Raw genomic sequence first — 22,065 nt, 5'->3', positions numbered from 1 at the left:
AGTGCAGTGATCCAATCAGATGCTGAGCGTACCGGTGTACTGCCGCACCTTCATTGTCTAATTCACAGACAGGTGTCTGTTTGAACCAAGAACCTGGCTGTGCCGTCTGGCAGGGGTACCTGGATCACCAGACCGGCCAAACAGAATTTCAAATCTTTTGGCAAGCAATATATTGCACCTGTGCATTGAGCTATCCCCCTGGAGCTCATCCCCAAGTACATTTGTGTATATTGTCTATCATCACCATTATGACTGGGCAGGCTATTGCCGTATCAGTTGTGCCCAATGGTGAACATGTGGTGAATGTAAAACACGGCTACGTACAGCTGCCTGTGGAATGTCCGCACAGACCGAGCATTGCTCTATCTGCTGCTCTTCCTACAACAAGCAGAACCGGATTGCTGGGCCCAGTGGTGCTGGGGGAGCTGGTAGACGGAACCAATATAGTCATATAGAGTATTTACAAAGTTGATGGCTTCACCGTCTTACATCAGAACTGTCCTGACATTGGTCCTTAACCCTTCCCTACCCAAGGACCAATCAACAAAGTGCAAACAAAAGTAAAAGGATCAATATTCTCGTGTTCATATCATCGCCGGTCGCCTTCTTCCTTCACTGAGCAGGAGGGAGAGATGGCGGGCAGCACAGAGGACTGGGGATCGCTATAAAGATGGCCGCACATCTAGCGCTTTGTGATCGATCGATGTTTGTGAGCAACTGACAATATTGATCAGAAATACGATCAATCATAAATGTGATCAGGTAAACCCAAACATAGAATCGGACTTTGGGCTTGTGTCCATGGCATCAGTGTGAGACTCTTCTGAGGTCGTGTACAATTCAGTGACAGCCGACCTCATTCTGACCGGCGGGTCTTGCATTCCCATGGACTTGTATGTGGCGCACTCAACTCTCCTTGGATCCGGTGCCAGGTCTCCCCTCGGGCCCTCAACCACCGGCACTTCTGGGTTTTATCCACAGCACCATGACCAATCACAAGACAGTTCTCCTGAAAGGACATGTGACTTGATGGTCGAGCAATTGGTGACTCCAGAACATCCTGTGTCATCTAGAGACACCTGTGCACCCCTGAGCATCCTTTGTTATCTAGTGAGCCCCCATGACTCCAGTGCACCCCCGAGCATTGTGTATCATCTAGTGACTCCTGATCGCCACTGAGAACGCTATGTTATCTAGTGAGCCCCATGACTCAATTGGACCCCAGAGCATCCTGTGTTATCTAGTTACCCCTAGTGTGCCCCATGACTGTAGTGCACCACTGTGCGTCCCTTGACTCCATAGCACCCCAGAGTATGCTATGTTATCTAGTTACCCACTGTGAGCCCCATGATTCCAGTGCACCCCTGTGCGCCCCTTGACTCCTCTGCAACCCAGACCATCCTATGTTATCTAGTGAGCCCCATGACTCCATTGCACCCCTTAGCACCCTGTGTTATCTAGTTACCCCTAGTGTGCCCCATGACTGTAGTGCACCCCTGTGCGTCCCTTGACTCCATAGCACCCCAGAGTACCCTATGTAGTAACCCACAGTGAGCCCCATGATTACAGTGCACCACTTGACTCCTCAGCAACCCAGAGTATCCTAAGTTATCCAGTTACACTTAGGACACCCCACGACTCCTCTGCAACCCAGAGCATCCTATGTTATCTAATTACCCCTAGTGCACCTCGTGACTCCAGTACACCCCTGTGCACTCTGTGACTCCTCTGCGCCCCAGAGCATCCTATGTTATCTAGTTACCCTAGTGCGTCACATGACTCCATTGCACCCCAGAGCTTCCTATGTTATCTAGTTACCCTAGTGCGTCGCATGACTCCATTGCACCCTGGTGCATTCTATGTTATCTAGTTACCTCTAGTGCACTCTGTGACTCCAGTGCACCCCGTGTCATCTAGCAACTCCTAGCGTGCCCTGTGCTTCTCCGTGACACTTGTGTCTCTATTCAGCCTCCTATGTGCTTCTGCATCATTTGGACAGCCCTTCTCTCAGAGGATACGAACCTTTGTCCCTGACAGTATGGGAATGCAACACCCGTCGAATGCAAACAAAAAGCCGCCGGCACAGGCCCATGTATCGATCAGAAACGATTGGCAAAATTCAGCTGCAAGAGAGTCGAAAATCAATCAGGAGCTCTCTAAATGGATCGAAGGGAAGGCCACCGGTTTGTGACTTCTCTTTGATCCATTTGGTTTAGTTGCATTGAGTGTTTCATTAAATGATCACAACGATGTGCCTGGCCACCATTATGGCTTGAGATGTCATCAGCATGAAATGGATTCTACATCAACATTCAAGACATCAGAGAAAAGGGACAAATGCTGCGGTTTGCTTAGACGCCGTATGTTGGAACAACTGTGAGGGGACTGCGGTCCTCTATGTTGCCCCGTCCTGCCCTCCGTCACCCTGTATTGTTTGACACGGGCGTGACGGCCTTACATGGGGAGGCATTGCACGTACCCTCCAATCCTTCATACAAAAAGTGCTACATTTCCTATCATGCATGAAGTGCGGCAGAGCAGCGCTCTCCTCATTGTTTCCACACAGAATTAAACACAGTTACGAAAGGACCTCCTTGTGATGGCGCATGATATGCTGATTCTTTTCGGACGGCCGTCGGAATCCCTTTTGGCAGAACTCGCAGCGGTGCGGGTAGTCCTTGGTGTGTATGGAGATGACGTGGCGTTTGAAGCCGGACGCGTCCGTCGTGCTGTACTCGCAGTACTGGCACTGGTAGACCTTTTTGCCGCTGTGCGTCTTCATGTGCTTTTTGAGCTCCGGCTGCAGCCGGAAGCCACGTTTGCATTTTTTGCACTTGAAGGGCAGGTCTTTTGTGTGCACAGACAGGATGTGGCCGCTCAGGATGAACGGGTCGGGGGTTTTGAAGTCGCAGTGGCGGCAGTGGTGGACCTTTTTGCCTTTGTGCATCTCGCTGTGTTTCTTAAGTTCGGAGGGGCGGTGGAAGCCCTTGTCGCACACGTCGCACTTGTGGGGGAAATCCTTGGTGTGGACGGAAATGACGTGGCGTTTTAGGTCGCTGGAGTTGGTGCTTTTGTGGTCGCAGTGGGGGCACTGGTGGGTTTTGTGACCCTGAAAGAGCTCGGCGTGGCGCAGGAGCTCCTTCTCGTCGGTGAATGCCTGGGGGCACTGCTCGCACTTGAACGGCAAGTCCGCGCCGTGGCGGCTTTTAATGTGCGTCTTTAGGTTCGACTGGTCGGCGCAGCGGAACTCGCAGAAGTGGCACGCGTAAGGCTTTTCCCCTGTGTGGGTCCTAAGGTGCTTCTTCAGCTCGGAGGGGTGTCTGAAGCCCTTCCCACATTCGACACACACGTGTGGGAAATTCTTGCTGTGTACGGCCAGCAGGTGGCGGTTGAGGAGCCCCTGCTCGGCCGTCTCGTAGTCGCAGTATTTGCATTTGTGCACCCTGGGCTCGGTGTCTCTCAGGATCAGCTTGTTTGAGCTGAGCGGGCTGGCCTCCCGATAGCGCCGCGTGTACTCGGTGAACTCGTGAGGCTTCTCGGATTTGCTGGTCAGTTTGTGGCTCTCCAGGTGGTTGTGGAAGCTGACTTTCTTGTTGGTGGTGAAGTCGCAGTCTGTGCACTGGTATTTCTTCTTCATCAGATGGTCCGGGTGATTCTTCATGTGTCTTTTCAGGAAGCCCCGCGACTTAAACTTCTTACCGCAGATGTGGCACGGGTACACGGTCAGTGGCTGACCGTCGGGGCCGATGATGACGGCTGTGCAGAATGCAGAGAAGTGAAGAAGATTATTATGATGCCATATGAAACATAGGCTGCCTTTTGTTTAAGGTTTAGGTCGATATTTTACAAATTCACATGGAAAGTATTTGTTCTCACAGATAATAGGATTTTTGTACTCGCCTTTCTTGGAGACCATTGAGGGACACCGGAATTCGGACAGTACGGTTATACCGCCCACCTACAGGAGCATTGGACACCGGCAAATCAAAAAATTGTAGGCTAGCTCCAGGGTGACCCCTCCTGTACCCCAGCATGCCTCAGGCATTAGCAAGCAGTGCTAAGAGCATGAAGCAGTCAAACCAAGGGATGGACAACCCCAGCAACAAACGCTAACAGGCCTAACAAAAAAACTTGCAGCCCAAAAGCCATCTGAAGGACCAACACCCAATTCTGAAAGTGGATGAGGCCAAGATCTCTACCAGATAGGGAAGCCTTCCAACAGGACCAGAGGGAGGGCACAAAGAATCAACCAGATGCTCAAGGACTAGATAGAAAGTTCAGCAGCAGGGTAACGGCCCCAAACGAAGAGGGAGCACTGAACCAGCAAGGAGGTGATCAACCAGAGACACACAGAGCCCTCAGAGACACACAGAGCCCTCAGAGACACACAGAGTCCTCAGAAACACACACAGAGCCCTCAGAGACACGCAGAGTCCTCAGAGACACGCAGAGTCCTCAGGGACACGCAGAGTCCTCAGGGACACGCAGAGCCCTCAGAGACACACACAGAGTCCTCAGAGACACACAGAGCCCTCAGAGACATGCAGAGTCCTCAGAGACACGCAGAGTCCTCAGAGACACGCAGAGCCCTCAGAGACACACACAGAGCCCTCAGAGAGACACACAGAGCCCTCAGAGACACACAGAGCCCTCAGAGACACACAGAGCCCTCAGAGACACGCAGAGCCCTCAGAGACACGCAGAGCCCTCAGAGACACGCAGAGCCCTCAGAGACACGCAGAGCCCTCAGAGACACACACAGAGTCCTCAGAGACACAGAGAGTCCTCAGAGACACACAGAGCCCTCAGAGACACACAGAGTCCTTAATCTCTTATTCTGTATCCCCTGTTATCAATGAACAGGAATCCTCTATACTGAGTGTTCCTGTTCATTGATAACATGAAGACATGGTATGTTTACTATACCTACAACTATGAATGAACAGGAAGTGATGTAGATGTGATGTAGATCACTTCCCATTCATTCATATTTGAGGATATAGTCAACATACCATGTCCTCAATTATCAACAAACACTCAGCGATCACTAATCACCGACTGCTTGTACCCGCTCTCCTCTCTGACACGCTGTCACAGGAGGCTGAGCGAGCGGAGCGGGGAGGAGAGCTCAACCTCCTGTGATAGCGCAGCCTGTCTCCGCCCACACACCGCTCTGCCGGACTGTCATAGGTGGCTGAGCGTTGTGGGAGGAGAGACACCGGCCGTTAACAGTGCTCTCCTCCCGCAGCGCTCGGCCGGCTATCACAGTTTCTCTCCTCCCCGCTGGGACACAGAGCAGCGCCCAGCGGGGAGGAAAGAAACCTGGGATGCGCCGATGTATCAGCAGGAAAATGGCCCTTTCGGCATTGAGCCACAAGTGCCATTTTCGGTCGATATGTTTGCGGCCGATATATCGGTGCATCCCTACAATTTTCCAAATAGTGCTGGAAAAGACCCACAGCCTAATGTGGTCAACAATAACTGGGATCAAGCCCCAGGGAAGAATAGGTCCCCTAAATCCACTACAGCACAGCAGCCTACAAGAGGTGTGAGGTGGACATGCCACCGCTCTGGACCTGGAAAGCTCTCCATCGCTAACTTTTACCAGAACTTGATGTCTGGAAAGTGCCACAAGTGGGACCCAGAGCCTGAAGGACAGGGTACGACACTCCAAAGTCAGGCTGAGGAAAGGCCGATCTGGATAGGTGCCATGTAGAGACCAACTCAAGCAGCGTTCTAGTGAGGAATCCTAATTGAAGTCAATGCAAGAAGAAATCTAAGAATCAAATGAAGGAAAAAAGTATAACAAAAATCGGGAGAACAAAGCTGAGAAGAACGTCCATCCTCCAAGAGACTACAAAAAAATGGTGCCATGCTGGGTAGTGGAGGAGTTATACTGGGCAGGCCTACTATTTTGTTTGTATGTCATTGTCCAATCCTCCTGCACGTGGCAGTATAACCTAACAGTATTTGAATTCCTGTGTCCCTCAATGGATGAGAAAGAAAGTCATTTATCAAACACACATGACACCTATTCTTGTTTGTAATCCCCTTATACATACCTGTAATCTATCAGTCTTCTGGTCAGTCTGCGGTCACAGGACACCAAACAAATATTCACCAACCCCAGCCTCCCCCCCGAAACCACAAACATTCACCAAAAGACCACATAACAGTTATATAAAATGAGAAGAGATCGGGGCAAGTTACCCGTCTGCCACTGTCTGCCGTCCCCTCGCCTCCTCTTTTTGGCTTTCTGTTTCAGGGCTCTGCTGGTGGCGATACTGTCGCAGATCTGCAGGTACTGGGTCGCCGTTCCGTTCTTTGTTTCCAGGCGAGACTCGACGTTTCCTGACAGAAGAAATTATTGCAGGCAGAGGAAAGCTGTGTGTAAAGGTGGCCATGCACTATGCGAATTTCGCCCAGTTCTCGGTGAACCGGACGAAAATTGCACAGTGGGTGCCTATTTCAGCCGACATCCCATGATCAGCTGATCGAAGGAGCCGGACGTAAAATCTTCGAATGAACAGAGCCAATGAGCTGCCGGCTCTGACAGCGGCCGACATCAGAATGCACTGGTGACAGCGGGAGATTCCTTGATCAATGCTCGTAAGTGTTGGAGGAATCTGTTGTATTTTCTTTCTTCAGCCCGCATGTTGAATGACGAAAATATTAGTGTAGACAGAAAATGTTATCACAATTGACAATTAAGGCCCCATTCACACTGCGCGATTTGCAAATCGCGCGTTTGTCGCGCGATTTGCATTTTGCGCTATATCGCGCAAATGCTTGCATTGCAAAGAATGGAATCGCGGCAAAATCCGCTCCAAAAAGGGTTCTGCTGTAGCGACGCACGACCCGCGACAGCAGGACCCTTTGCCTTGCATTGGAGAGCGATATCGCGCGGTAAATAGCCGCGATATCGCGGGAATTACCGCGCGATAAATCGCTCAATGTGAACGGGGCCTTAGGGTTTATACTTACCCCACCCCCATCTTCCACCGGCGGTGCAATGGTCTTGCAATGGATTGATGTGTCTTCTCGTGAGATCTTATCTGCCCCCGCATTCCCCTTCCTGGAAGGTGACATCACGCCCAGCCATGCGGAAGGAGGTAACGCAAGTAGAAATCTAACGTTTTTCTTTATTAGGTACATTTTACACCAACCCTACATTGTACTGCAAGGTCAGCTTTAAACTTATACTAATAAGGATGCACCAAAATCGTTTTTTCGGTATCGAGTACCCATATTTTTTTCCGGTATCGCTGATACTAGAGGGGCACCGAAATGGAAATTTTAAAACCGAAATAAAAAAAATTGTCAGGCCGAAACCGATACCGAAAATGTTTTTTTTTTATATTTATTTTTTTTAAAAATCTTTTTAATATTTTATTTATTTTTTATAAACTTTTTAATTTTTTTATATTTATTAATTCATTTTTTATTAAATATTTTTAACATTTTTTCTTTTAGGGGCTTCGGAGAAATATTGGGGGAGGTCTAAACAGACCCTTGATGTTGTCCGTTTTAAAATAGAAAAAAAAAGATTTAGGACACAAAGTTCTCAATCTCTTTTTCTGCAGCCCCTGTTATCAATGACCAGGAATCCTCTATACTGAGTGTTCTTGTTCATTGATAACATGAGGACATTGAGTATGATTACTATACCTACAACTATGAATGAACAGGAAGTGATGTAGATGTGATGTAGCTCACCTCCCATTCATTCATAATTGAGGATATAGTAACCATACTCTGTCCTCAATTATCTACACACACTCAGCGATCACTGATCACCGACTGCTTGTACCCGCTCTCCTCTCTGACACGCTGTCACAGGAGGCTGATCGAGCGGTGCGGGGAGGAGAGCTCAGCCTCCTGTGACAGCGCTGGCTGTCTCCGCCCCCACACCGCTCTGCTGGACTGTGATAGGCGGCTGAGCGGTGTGGGAGGAGAGACGCCGGCCGCTCACAGCGCTCTCATCCTGCAGCGCCCGGCCGGCTGTCACTTTCTTTTCTCCCCACTGGGACACAGAGAAGCGCCCAGCGGGGAGAAAAGAAACCAGGAATGCGCCGCTGTATCAGCCGAAACATGGCTCTTTCGGCATTATGCCAAAAGTGCCATTTTCGGCCGATATGTTTCGGCGGCCGATATATCGGTGCATCCCTAGCCGATACTGAATACCGATACCGGAAGTCTCATTAAGTCCTGATTAGCCAGGAAGCCGTCTCCATGCTTTCTTGTCACCAGGCGATGAGGAAGCATGGAGCCGGCTTTCTGGTCAATGAGGAAGCTGGGGGGCAGGTAATGATTCGCGGCCCGGCTTCCTAATTGGCCAGCTTCCCGACCAATCATAAAACTGGGCCAGGAGTCATTACATGCTGCCCGGCTTCCTGACTGGCCAGGAAGCCAACTCCATGCTCCCTCATCACCAAGTGATGAGGGAGCATGCAGCCAGCTTTCTGGCCATTCAAGAAGCCGGTTGGCGAGTCATTCCCCACCCCATGGCTGCCTGATAGGCCAGGAAGCCAGCTCCATGCTCCCTGGTGAGGAGGGAGCATAGAGCCGGGGTCCCGGCCAATCAGGAAGCAGGGCAGCGTGTAATGACTCGGCTCGGCTTCCTAATACCGGAAGTTCCAGTATCGGGATATCTGGGAGTAGGTACACTTACCTTTTTCAGATGTCCTCTGGCCAGTTAAGTGATGCATATGGTCTGTATTGATCTTTCTCTGCATGTGAGTACCGGGCACTGTGGTCATGCCCCCTCAGAGGACAGGTCCATGACACCCACACACAGGATTTCCTCTCCGGGTGTCATTTAACTCAGAAGAGTGATGACATCTTGTGCCAGAGAAGAGGTACCATGGGGGACAGCTCAGAAGTGGGAGAGCTCTGAACTCCAGTTAAGGGTTTATAATTATTACATTTCACACAGATTCTGGGGCTGACCTTTCACCATAAGTACAAGGTCACCAGTGACGGACACGTAGGTCATCTCTCAACCGCATACCATAGAAGTGATGTTCATTGTGCATTATTTGCTATTTGCTACCATGTAAAATGTGTTTTAGTTCACTGAAGGCTTTTACAGTAGACATCAGTTGCATTTACCTCATACATGTATTAATACTGATTGATGTTTGTTGTATTCTGGAATTTATAAAGGGGAAGCTTGTTAGAAAAGCACATTATGGAGGATCTTACCGCTCTCCTGCCATTCCCCGTACTTCCTGGGCAGCTCCCTCTCGTCTCCTACAACAGAATGACGGACACAACACCATCAGCGACAGAAGTTACGCAGGCGACACAGCCGTCATTTGTTACATTGGTTGTCAACTACCACAACCAGGGCTGTCATTAGAAATCATGGGGATCTGTACAGCCTACCCGATAGCCAGCCCCCCACCACCATCTCCCCATACACTTTAACCTCCCCCCCACCAATGCTATTAATACGAATGAGATCATAAGGGGGATGTATTGTGCAGGGATTGACTAGAGAGCATAAGATCTTTATTAATGAACATGTCGGTATCAGAAAAGAACACGCCAATTAGTGACCATGCTTCTGACCACCGGGAACCCGCTGAACATATCTCAGCGCCCAGAACAGGAAGCAATAGCAACTGCAGCAACAATCAGAAGCACTGTAACTTATCGGTGGGTCTCGCTCTGAAATACGGCTGGTACCAGTCTGGGTGATCGGCCTCTGGGAAGGGGGGGGGCAACTGCTCCCAGTCCAGTCGGCACCTTGCTATAACATAAGATTGTACATCCTACAGGTCACACTGAGGAGTCCCTAAGCCACCCAATACCAGCTGTAATAGTCACTTATGGACTAACTGGGCACTTGCTGCTGCAATCACTGACCAACCAGAACACATCAGTGATGACCGGTACGTTGCTGGCTGGTTGCTGTTCTCTGGGAGTAGGTACACTTACCTTTTTCAGATGTCCTCTGGCCAGTTAAGTGATGCATATGGTCTGTATTGATCTTTCTCTGCATGTGAGTACCGGGCACTGTGGTCATGCCCCCTCAGAGGACAGGTCCATGACACCCACACACAGGATTTCCTCTCCGGGTGTCATTTAACTCAGAAGAGTGATGACATCTTGTGCCAGAGAAGAGGTACCATGGGGGACAGCTCAGAAGTGGGAGAGCTCTGAACTCCAGTTAAGGGTTTATAATTATTACATTTCACACAGATTCTGGGGCTGACCTTTCACCATAAGTACAAGGTCACCAGTGACGGACACGTAGGTCATCTCTCAACCGCATACCATAGAAGTGATGTTCATTGTGCATTATTTGCTATTTGCTACCATGTAAAATGTGTTTTAGTTCACTGAAGGCTTTTACAGTAGACATCAGTTGCATTTACCTCATACATGTATTAATACTGATTGATGTTTGTTGTATTCTGGAATTTATAAAGGGGAAGCTTGTTAGAAAAGCACATTATGGAGGATCTTACCGCTCTCCTGCCATTCCCCGTACTTCCTGGGCAGCTCCCTCTCGTCTCCTACAACAGAATGACGGACACAACACCATCAGCGACAGAAGTTACGCAGGCGACACAGCCGTCATTTGTTACATTGGTTGTCAACTACCACAACCAGGGCTGTCATTAGAAATCATGGGGATCTGTACAGCCTACCCGATAGCCAGCCCCCCACCACCATCTCCCCATACACTTTAACCTCCCCCCCACCAATGCTATTAATACGAATGAGATCATAAGGGGGATGTATTGTGCAGGGATTGACTAGAGAGCATAAGATCTTTATTAATGAACATGTCGGTATCAGAAAAGAACACGCCAATTAGTGACCATGCTTCTGACCACCGGGAACCCGCTGAACATATCTCAGCGCCCAGAACAGGAAGCAATAGCAACTGCAGCAACAATCAGAAGCACTGTAACTTATCGGTGGGTCTCGCTCTGAAATACGGCTGGTACCAGTCTGGGTGATCGGCCTCTGGGAAGGGGGGGGGGCAACTGCTCCCAGTCCAGTCGGCACCTTGCTATAACATAAGATTGTACATCCTACAGGTCACACTGAGGAGTCCCTAAGCCACCCAATACCAGCTGTAATAGTCACTTATGGACTAACTGGGCACTTGCTGCTGCAATCACTGACCAACCAGAACACATCAGTGATGACCGGTACGTTGCTGGCTGGTTGCTGTTCAAGAGTATAAGTGTTTTGGCTTGCATTTCCTGTGTGCGGGAGGGTAGCATTTGGGTCTGGGTCCCCCTAATGACTTGATGGGGACTGGTACAATAGGACTGCATGTACCCCTCTATTGGTGGCCATGACTACAGATGAGACTCCTGTCCAGTGCTGCTGGCTGCCACAACCTGGATCCCACACAGTTCTAGTCCTGGGTCAGAACACAGCAAAGTGCAGCTTTGAAAACTAGCACTGCTAATGGGAGCCGAGCAATGGCAGCCTCAACAAAATTAAAGCCACATCACAAGATAATAATGCCAACAGGTATCAAGCAGCTACAGCGCTGACCGCCCCAAGCTTGCCTCCTCTTGGCTCCTATGCATTCCTATTGGCCGCCTATAGGCAGCCCATTATAATAATGAACGGATAGGAATCCATGGGGCCAGAAGGAGAACAGATGGAGGTTCGACTATACCGATAGCCTGGCATTCAAGCAGATCGGGGCACTGGTTGGTAGTCATACAACTGAATCAGAATTCTTAGTACATATGAGGATTCATGTCGGTCTAGAGCAGTGGTGGCGAACCTCGGCACTCCAGCTGTTTTGGAACTACAAGTCCCATGAGGCATTGCAAGGCTCTGACAGCCACGGACATAACTCCCAGAGGCAGATGCATGTTGGGATTTGTAGTTTTGGCACAGCTGGAGTGCCAAGGTTCGCCACCACTGGTCTAGAGTCTCATTTACATGTCTACTGAGGACTTAGGAAGGACACTCACCGTAGGCAGCAGCCCAGGCCACGGGGACAAACGTCTTGCTTAGCCCTGAATCTTCCGTTTGAGAATCTGTGAGCGATGTGGCCTCTTCCTCCCCCACAATCACCTCCATGTACACTTCATCAGCTATTTCTGCACAACCTGAGGACAACAAAACACAATTCTGCTGAACCCCCTAAAACACTAAAATAATAAACGTCACACTGGTGAACAGGAAAGTGTCTGCAGTGCCCACAGGAGCCAATCATATCACAGCATGTACGTCGGAGGTTCCTGGACTTGACTTATCTGTAGATCATGGCTGAAGAACGTCAATCGAGTTCATATGGAGCGCAGCCGCTCCGGTGAGACTGATCTCAACACAAAACAGGGGGCCACTTTTCTATGTGACCCAAAGTTTAAGATCCATGTATAAAAAGTCAGAACCAAAGATCAAAGCATCCAAAATAGTTTGAGATTAGTGTTCGCTAACAGAAAGAAGACACAGAACATCCAATGTGTTTCGGGGGTTCAGACCCCCCTCCCCCCTTCATTAGGGCTTATGACCACATAGGGTGCTTTATGTATAAGAGCAGTATTGGCAGATTACATACTAGAGGGCTAGCTCTCCGAACCCCTGAAACATGTTGGGTGTTCAATAGGGATTCACCGATACCGATACTAGTATCGATATAGGTGGCGATACCGAGTATCTGGGCGAGTACTCGGCCAAATGCTCCGATGCCTAGCCCGATACTTCAGGTGTCAAGGAGCCGGGCAGCGTGTCATTACACGCTGCCCGGTTTCCTGATTGGCCGGGAAGCGGCAGCATGCTATCTTGTTACTTGTGATGAGAGAGCATGGAGCTGACTTCCCGGCCAATCAGGAAGCAGGGCAGTGTGTAATGACGTGCTGCCTGGCTTCCTGATTGGTTGGGAAGCTGGCCAATCAGGAAGCCGGGCGCCGTGTAATGACGCAGCGCCCGGTATTCCGATTGGCCGGGAAGCCAGCTTCATGCTCCCTCTTCATCTCATGACGAGGGAGCATGGAGCCGGCCTCCCGGCCAATCAGGAAGCAGGGCACATCGCCGTTACATGGCGCCTGGCTTTAATGATTGGCCAGCATGTCGGCGCCATGCTTTCTCGTCACATCGAGACGAGAGGCATGGGATGGCTTTCTTGTTAGCAGGAGAACTATGAGGGGAGTGCTTTTCACTCACCTCATAGTTCTAGCCGACAATGAGACTGTCACAGGTCGGCTCAGTAGATCGGGAGGTGAGCGAACACATACCGGCGCTCACTCACCTCTCGATCCTGTCACGGCTGGATTCCCCCCTCCCAGGTCCGATCCTCCAGCGCTGACTGGCGGAACGGACGGGGGAGGGGGCGGGTACAGCTGGCTCTGCCTCTAGATAGGCAGAGCCAGCTGTCACTCACGCAGCTGGGCGGATCCAGATCAGCTGCGGCGTCTCAGTATACCGCGAGCTGTAGCTCCCTATATACTGAGCTTAGGGTGACGGGAGGACGCTAGTTTGTGTCCTTCCCTTACCCTAAGGAGAACTATGGGGGAAAACACTGACCCCATAGTTCTTCTTTAATCGGGAAGCCGGGTGGCGAGTCTTTACTTCCGGTATCCGGTATCGGTGAGTACCGGGAAAAATATATATCGGTACTCGGTACCAAAATACCGGTATCGGTGCATCCCTAGTGTTCAATGTCTAATTGTAAAAGATTTTGGAGTCTCAGACCTTTGCGCTCAATAATATCGCAGATTAGACAGGAAGTCGTTGGGTTTCCATGAGCCCCGGAGAACTTTTCCTCCCGTGTTTATTCTTACCGATATCTTCGTCTTCCTGAGAGGAATCTTTAACAGCCATGTACACCATCTTCTCCCGCGGTAATCGCGCCAGTCCCGCCTGTTCCAGGACTCCGGCGACAGGATGTCCGTTCTGAAAATCGCTCTCCGTCACTATTTCTGTTCCCCCTGCGCAGGTACAGAATAGAATACAGATTTCAGAAACTTTGTGAGACCCCCCCTAGGCGGGAGCAGTGATGTGTCATGCCCTCCACGGAATGAGGAGAAGATAAAAGGGGCTCTGACAATTTTTTTTTTATAAACTCTCCCATTTTCTGAATAGCAAAGTAAAGAGAGGAGCGCTGGTGTCCTTCATGGACTCAGAGCCGATATTGGGGGAGGCGTTAGGTGTACAGTTAACCCCTCGCTGACCAGGTGTTTACACCCCCTTCCTTTATATAAAAAATTACTGAAATTTATTTATTTTTTAAAGTAATTTTTTTACATTATGTTATAAAACGTTTATTATTGGGTAAAATATAAAATATGGTGTCAAGCCAGGTAAATAGACACCAAACATGTCAAAATTGCGCGGACCCGCGAAATAAAAAAAACTACTACACCCAATATTGACCATAGGCGACGCTTTAAAAGCTTTTACCGCTCATCAGTTTAGTGTTATCAGTGATTGATGGCCCTAAAATCATTGCTCTCACTGCGACGTTCGCGGCGATATGTAACACGCGCGGTGTAATGGGCGCAATCGTCGTTTCGCACGTATGCGCACCCGACGCATGTTTGCATGCGTGTATGTATGGGTGGGGAAAAAATGTTTGTGCTTTTTTTATTCTTTTTCATGTGTGACTTTTTTTTTTTCCACTTAACTTTATTGTTATCACATAGGGGGCAAAGCAGAGAGATGCGACAGGTCCTCTTTATGAGCTGAAGCAGAGACACCGGCACTCCAAATTTGCTAAATATTGGTAATCGTGGTAAAATACAACGAACGTTTCGGGGTCACATAGGATCCCCTTCATCAGGTAAAACATACTTTATGGAGATATCAGGGGTCTCCAAGACTCCCAATGTCACCTGGGGACCCCCAAAGAAGCTGATGAAGCAGAGATCTGCTTCATCAGCTTCTCTCCAGCTTCTGGAAGTGATGTAATATACACCACTTCCGCATTCTGACACCAGAGAGGGAAGCGGAGGGAGCTCGTGTACCGATCTCCCTCTGATCCCCCGTCAGAGAGCCTCCATGCTGCTTCCGGTCTTGTGCCAGCACAGCGGAGCCCGGGACCTGCAGGAGGGGGGGCGCCTGCTCCCATCGGCACCCCATACAAGCCATCCACCGGCTCTATAGCTGGCGGAACGCTTGTATGTAAACAAGCATCGCTACCAGTTTTTACATTTTGGTCGTTTCCCGCTCGTGCGCGCCGCCTAACGGGGCGGGGCTAACAGGCCGGGGGGCCGTTTACATGCGGCCGGCCGGGAGGAGTTTAATAAGCTTATATTTTGCATTCCCTGGTTTTTCCATCTCCCCCATCAACATGCTAATGACATTTCTAAATCAAACTTTTTTTCATTGTCACCTTTATTTTAGACCCAGTGATGTCATCACTGCGTCCATGTGCTTCTCTATGCAAATAGCACAATGCCTTGATGGGTGGGTGTCAGCCTGGAGGAGTGGGAGTTCCTAGGCAGGCTGTATCTGCATGCAGAGCGCTGTAGGTTTCGCCCTCATGTGATGCTGAGGCTCCATGATTGAAAGAAGTGGGATCAAATGAATGAAAGGGACGGGCCAGGAAGAGTCAGGCTGGGGAGGAAAGAACTACATGATGCTGGATGCAAGGTAATGCGGGTTAGAGGGGGGAGGAAGGGGGGTTCATGTTTTGCCCAGAGGTGAGCTTTAAAGTGACATTAAAGGCTAAAGTCCCTCCCCCCCCCCCACAGTGCTAAAGTAAGGACTTACCTTAAATGATGCCTCTTAATCCGATCTTCTTCTTTTAATGTAGTTTTCAGCTGTCCCTCCAGCGCTGACTCCTCTGCCCTCTCTGCAGACAGTCGCCAACTTCTGCGCACTGTGCGCTTCAGCGTGCGCTGACCCCGCTCTGTCACCACTTCCTGGCTGAGTTGCTGTTGTTCCCACTCGCTTCCACTTTGTTATAATCCCAGTAACAGGCGACCGCGGCGGAATATTTAGTAGCCGGGAAATGTCACAGAACACCCGAATCCAATGATTTGGAGGGGGAGGGGCCAGATACTTTTGGCAATATAGTGTACTTACCTTGCGTCTCTCCTTGTCTCCCGGCCGAACATCTGAACTGTGCATGCGCCCGCCCCAAGATCCTTTGCAGCCGCCCGAGAAATTTTCAGAAGTTCGGATGGGAGCGCCCGGAGGAGACACTGGTAAGAACCCTTTTTTTTTTTGGCATCGTTTTGCATAGAACTGCTTAAAAAGAGGGTTTAATAACCCTTTAATCTGTGTGTTGGGGGACCTGAGCAGTGAAAATGTGAACCTCTCTGCTCTTCTCTGGCAGACGATGATACATACAGAGCGGTTTATGGCCGAATCATGCGCGATAGTCACTCACCTATTTCCACATCATCGTCCGCTTCCGCTTTGAATATGTAAACTTTAATCACCTCCGAACCAAACCCGTCTTCCTTACACCCATCCCCGTGGGAGACCTCCGTGCTGATTTTTAGGGGGGTGCTGCCCATCCGCTCCAGGCGCTCCCCGACATCGTCTACTGAATGAAACAAAAAAACATTTCCATCTCAGTGCTAACTCATGATACGCAGGCAATTGAACACGCACCTGTATGTACACGCATTAGGATCATGGGAAATACCAGGAGGACTATCACTAGGTTCTATGAGGAGTCTGAGAAAGCTCCGGCTCTGGAAACCATCGTCTCCGCAAAAGCCTCTGCACGCTGACGCGTTTCCCCTAGAAAGAGTCTTAGTCCTTTCTGGGTGAAACGTGTGAGAATGGGGGAGGTCCAAGGTCACATGATCAGATCACAAGCTACCTGTGTGCCCAGGAGGAGGAGCTATGTAACAGACGCAATTTCTGTAGTCTGACTTACATGATATCATTAAATAATCCTCAGCCTCCCCCTTTAAATCGTCTTCTTCCTCCTCAGTTTTGACTCCCACCGAGGAGCCGCAAGGCGCTTGGATAATGGCGTCCGAATCGCAGCTTGCCACCAGAACTTCTTGAGAGACCAGTGTGGGCGAATGAGACCCAGACAAGCCATCTTGTACCACCTGTGCCAGCTGACCATCGCCGTCACTGACGAGGTCGGCGACAAACACTTGGTCGGGGACAGCGACGGTTTCGGTGATGATGTCGGACTCCAGGACGTGATGGCCGCTGTCTAACTCCTCCTCCTCCTCCTCCAGCGCCACATCCGTTTCCAGGACCGCCTCCGGAACGATGATGTTCTCTGTGACGATGTCGGCCTCGGTGATGATATCCGGACCTTGGACCACGTCGTCCGACATCCCGTCATGTTCAAGCGCAATGTCGTCATCCGTGATGACGTCGGAAACCAAGACGCCTTCGGGGACCGACACGACGATGTGGTCGCCGTCAATGTGGGCGGTGCCACCCATCCCGGCCACTGTGGGGACACACAGAAGACAAGAACTGTTAATATTCCTGCACTGCCCATGGATATAAATATGAGACGTTCCCGATGATGTGGAACCCTGGATACGATATTATTAGAGCAATGCGTCCGTACTAAATTCTGTCCAATTAAAACTCAGCATTGAGCCATGCCCCGCCCCTTTAAATGTAATGATGTATTAATACATACAGAGCTGCATTTATTTGTCTCCTTCATATTTGCCTGGAGTTCAGCTTCAAATATTTTACCTTTCAGTGGACATGGGCCGCTGAATAATATTGCTGTGCGGCCTTCCTTTGCATTCTAAAACTTCTGTGGCATATTGTCCCCCAGCTACTTCCTGTCATAAGGTGACAACGCTGCCTTGCATGGTCTGTGTGCAGGCACAGCAGTGACATCCTAAGCTGTACGCTCCAGTCCGGGACTACAGGGCTTTATACAGCGTGCACAGAGTGCCCTGGTGCCTGCTACATTGTTGGTGCTTGCCACATTGTTGGTGCCTGCCACATTGTTGGTGCCTGCTACATTGTTGGTGCCTGCTACATTGTTCGTGCCTGCTACATTGTTCGTGCCTGCCACATTGTTCGTGCCTGCTTCATTGTTGGTGCCTGCTACATTGCTGGTGCCTGCTACATTGTTGGTGCCTGCTACATTGTTGGTGCCTGCCACATTGTTGGTGCCTGCTTCATTGTTGGTGCCTGCTACATTGCTGGTGCCTGCTACATTGTTGGTGCCTGCTACATTGTTGGTGCCTGCCACATTGTTGGTGCCTGCTTCATTGTTGGTGCCTGCTACATTGCTGGTGCCTGCTACATTGTTGGTGCCTGCTACATTGTTGGTGCCTGCCACATTGTTGGTGCCTGCTTCATTGCTGGTGCCTGCTACATTGCTGGTGCCTGCTACATTGTTGGTGCCTGCTACATTGTTGGTGCCTGCTTCATTGCTGGTGCCTGCTACATTGCTGGTGCCTGCTACATTGTTGGTGCCTGCTACATTGTTGGTGCCTGCTTCATTGTTGGTGCCTGCTACATTGTTGGTGCCTGCTACAGATTATTATTATTTCATGGTGTATTATTTTATCACAATTAATATTTTTAGTCAGTGAGATGCAGTTTCTTTGCAAATGATTCTAATTCTGCCAATCAGGTGATAAAAACTATGTTAAGGTGCCCATACACTGTGCGATTATCGTACGATAATCGCTGGAAATCCCGCGAGCGTACGATAATCGCAAGGTGTGTGGAAGACGTGCGACCGTTTCTACTGTACGGTCGCACGTCTTTTGTCTAAGGAGCACGCTAGAAAACCAGCCGAAAATCGTACGATTGTCGGCTGGTTTGTGGCATGCTCGGGAGACAAATGCCGAACGGGCCGGTGTGCGCCCGTTCAGCGTTGCTGTCATCGGAAACCCGCCCCTCCACGGGCTTGCGATGATCGTAAGTACGATCTGCCTGTCCAAGATAAGCAGATCGTACATTTTTTTAATTATTGTACAGTTTATGGCCAGCTTTACAGGGAGAAAAATAAAATCAGCTGTGTTAATACTACTGATAGACTGTATCATGTATGTAATACTTTAACTCTTCCCCAGCTGGAGCTAACCCCGCAGAGACACAGAGGATGGATGGTCTGTAGGTGACAGAGCATTACCCAATCTCTTCAATATATGGGAGCGCTGACATACACTATATTGCCAAAAGTATTGTGACCCCCCTCAGCCCCACAGCTGCATCCAAGCCGCACATCACCAAGTGCAATGCAAAGCGTGGGATGCCGTGGTGTAAAGCGCGCCGCCACTGGACTCTAGAGAAGAGGAGGCGTGTTCTCTGGAGGGACCAATCACGCTTCTCTGTCTGGCAATCCGATGGGCGTGTCTGGGTTTGGCGGTTGCCTGGAGAACGGTACTTGCCTGACTGCATTGTGCCAAGTGTAAAGTTTGGGGGCGGGGTTGTTTTTCGGGGGTTGGGCTCCGCCCCTTAGTTCCAGTGAAGGGAACTCTTAAGGCATCAGCACACCAAGACATTTTGGACAATTTCATGCTCCCAACTTTGTGGGAGGAGTTTGGGGACGGCCCCTTCCTGTTCCAACATGACTGCGCACCAGTGCACAAAGCAAGCTCCATAAAGACATGTATGTGGGAGTTTGGGGGGGAGGAACGTGACTGGCCGCACAGAGTCCTGACCTCAACCCCATAGAACACCTTTGGGATGAATTAGAGGCGGAGAATGCGAGCCCCTCCCCCAACATCAGTACCTGACCTCACAAATGGTCCAACATTCCCATAGACACGCTCCTGAACCTTGTGGACGCCTTCCCAGAAGAGGCGGAGCTGGTATAGCGGCAAAGGGCGGAGCCAACCCAATACTGAACCCTACGGACTAAGACTGGGATGTCATTAGAGTCCATGTGCGTGTAAAGGCGTCCCAATACTTTTGGCAATAGAGTGTATATCCCATCAGACACAGACAGAGGTAATAGGATGAAAGAATCAGCAGTGATCTCCCCACTAATTCCTCTAATCTTATTTACAATTACCATCCAAATCCTTTTATCCCATCACCCTGCACCCCGGAGTGTAATACCAAGACAATGTACATGCAGTCATGTGAAAAAGTATGTACACCCCATGGAAGTTGGTGCCTTTTTAAAATGTATTTGCACAGGAAAACATTCAATCTCTATTAAGAGAGACTGCATATGAAAAGGTGATAGAAATATCTATCTCACTTGTATCTGCAGGCACAGTGTCAATGAAGATCTAATGTTTCCTCTTCAAATATGTCGAGAGAGTTCATGATTTGCACGGGGTGTACATACTTTTTCACATGACTGTATATATAACACACTATGGCTTTGTTCACACCTAGGCGTATCGAATATGCGCGTTTGTCGCGCGTTTCGTGACGCAAGTTTTTACCGTTTTTCCATTGGCTGTATCCCAATGGAAACACGCGACAAAAACGCCGCAAAGAAGCTCCTGTACCTTTTCAGGCGTAGGCCGTTTTGTAGCGCGTTCAGACGGGCTGAAATACGGCAAGGTGTGAACCATGCCCATAGGAAACAATGGGATTTTCATGTTTGAGCGTTTTGTCTCGCGTTGAACGAGCTACAAAACGTACAGGTGTGAACCAGGCCTATAGGTCTCATGCAGTGGCGTAACCAGTTATGGGCGCACGGGGCAGAATTTTTTTTTCCGCCCCCCCCCTTATATAAACATCCACTGGAACTGTACCCCGCACCCCCACACGTTTTTATTTACATTTTTTCAAATTTTTCAAATATTTTTTATAAACTTTTTAATTTTTTAAAATTAATTTTCATTAATTCGTTTTTTATTAAATATTTTTATTTTTTTACTTTACTTTTTGGGTTCCCCAATCTCTTTTTCTGCGTCCCCTGTTATCAATGAACAGGAATCCTCTATGAGTGTTCATTGATAACATAGTATGTGTACTATAACTACAACTATGAATGAACAGGAAGTGATGTAATGTGATGTAGATCACTTCCCATTCATTCATAATTGAGGATATAGTAACCATACTCTGTCCTCAATTATCTACAAACACTCAGCGATCACTGATCACAGACTGCCTGTACCGCTCTCCATCCTGACAGCTGTCACAGGAGGCGGCTGAGCGAGCGGTTAGGGGAGGAGAGCTCAGCCTTCTGTGACAGAGCGGCCTGTCTCCGCCCCCGCACCGCTCTGCCGGACTGTGATAGGCGGCTGAGCGGTGTGGGAGGAGAGACGCCGGCCGCTCACGGCGGTCTCCTCCCGCAGCGCTCGGCTGGCTGTTACTTTCTCTCCTCCCCGCTGGGACAAAGAGCACCGCCAAGCGGGGGGGAGAGAAATCAGGGATGCGCCGATAAAAAACGGCATTGAGCCAAAAGTGGCATTTTCGGCCGGCGCCCCCCTTCAGCTTTATGCCCGGGGCCAGCGCAGGGGCTACCCCCCCAGTTGTTATGCCACTGGTCTCGTGTATCAATGGGTGTCCACTAAGAACGGGGGGAAACCTCAAATCTGCCCTCGGTGCTTGATTCTGATTGGCTGTCGATGTTATTACATTCGGCCCTATCAGAGAACACATGAAAGGGATGATCCACGCGGAAAGGATGTTTTAGATACAAGTGACGGTCTTTGTCTGCTGCTGGCTTCTTATGATTCTCTGCGCCATCATTCCTGAATGTTCCCGCCCACCTTGGGGTGTCCCACTCCTGCTGCTGCACTCTGCATAGTTTGGGGGACCCCCTGGTTATGTCTGTAGTAGGTGTGCAAACAAGAGAACTCATCTCGCAATGCCTGAGATACGGGGGGACAGGCGGGTGGTAAATATCCAGCGTCCCCCCAGAAGTGGAACATTCCTGGTGAATGGACCGGGTGACATTTTCTTTTTTTTTCCTCCGCTGGAAACAGTTTTGCGAGCTCTGTGATAAGAGGCGACTTACCGAAGTCCTGCATGATCATAGTGTGCGGGATTCTGGTGTCCTGCGTCTGCAGGTCCGGGCCAGCCCCTCCGCCATCCATGGTGTGTCCAAGTCATTGACAGGAGCTGGAAAGGAAAGGAAGAGATCAATTTATCACCTGGCGGCATTGGGATCACCGGCGAGGGCGGGAGAGAACATAGGGAGGGCGGGACCAAATGGGGAAGGGCAGAAAGAGGGAGGGCGGGGCAGAACGGAGAAGGCAGGGGAAAGAGGAAGGA

At 49.8% G+C, this 22,065-nt stretch overlaps 1 protein-coding gene across 1 annotated transcript in view; it reads right to left on the bottom strand.

Moving 5' to 3' along the window:
- Positions 1 to 2,421: 2,421 nt before the first annotated feature.
- ZNF711 (zinc finger protein 711) overlaps positions 2,422 to 22,065 on the bottom strand; it is a 20,175-nt gene continuing 531 nt past the window's right edge. The window contains exons 2-9 of the mRNA XM_018572902.1: positions 21,809 to 21,912; positions 16,817 to 17,353; positions 16,319 to 16,477; positions 13,767 to 13,913; positions 11,955 to 12,092; positions 10,476 to 10,523; positions 6,211 to 6,351; positions 2,422 to 3,756 (exon numbers count right to left, since the gene is read on the bottom strand). Of these exons, the coding sequence (XP_018428404.1) occupies positions 2,579 to 3,756; positions 6,211 to 6,351; positions 10,476 to 10,523; positions 11,955 to 12,092; positions 13,767 to 13,913; positions 16,319 to 16,477; positions 16,817 to 17,353; positions 21,809 to 21,887 (2,427 nt within the window). The 5' untranslated portion in view covers positions 21,888 to 21,912 and the 3' untranslated portion in view covers positions 2,422 to 2,578. The remainder of the gene's footprint in view (positions 3,757 to 6,210; positions 6,352 to 10,475; positions 10,524 to 11,954; positions 12,093 to 13,766; positions 13,914 to 16,318; positions 16,478 to 16,816; positions 17,354 to 21,808; positions 21,913 to 22,065) is intronic.

Source organism: Nanorana parkeri, unplaced genomic scaffold (assembly GCF_000935625.1).
Source record: "Nanorana parkeri isolate BGI_ZX_2015 unplaced genomic scaffold, ASM93562v1 scaffold2165, whole genome shotgun sequence".
Classification (NCBI taxonomy): Eukaryota; Metazoa; Chordata; class Amphibia; order Anura; family Dicroglossidae; genus Nanorana; species Nanorana parkeri.
This window is presented reverse-complemented; position numbering and strand designations above follow the sequence as displayed.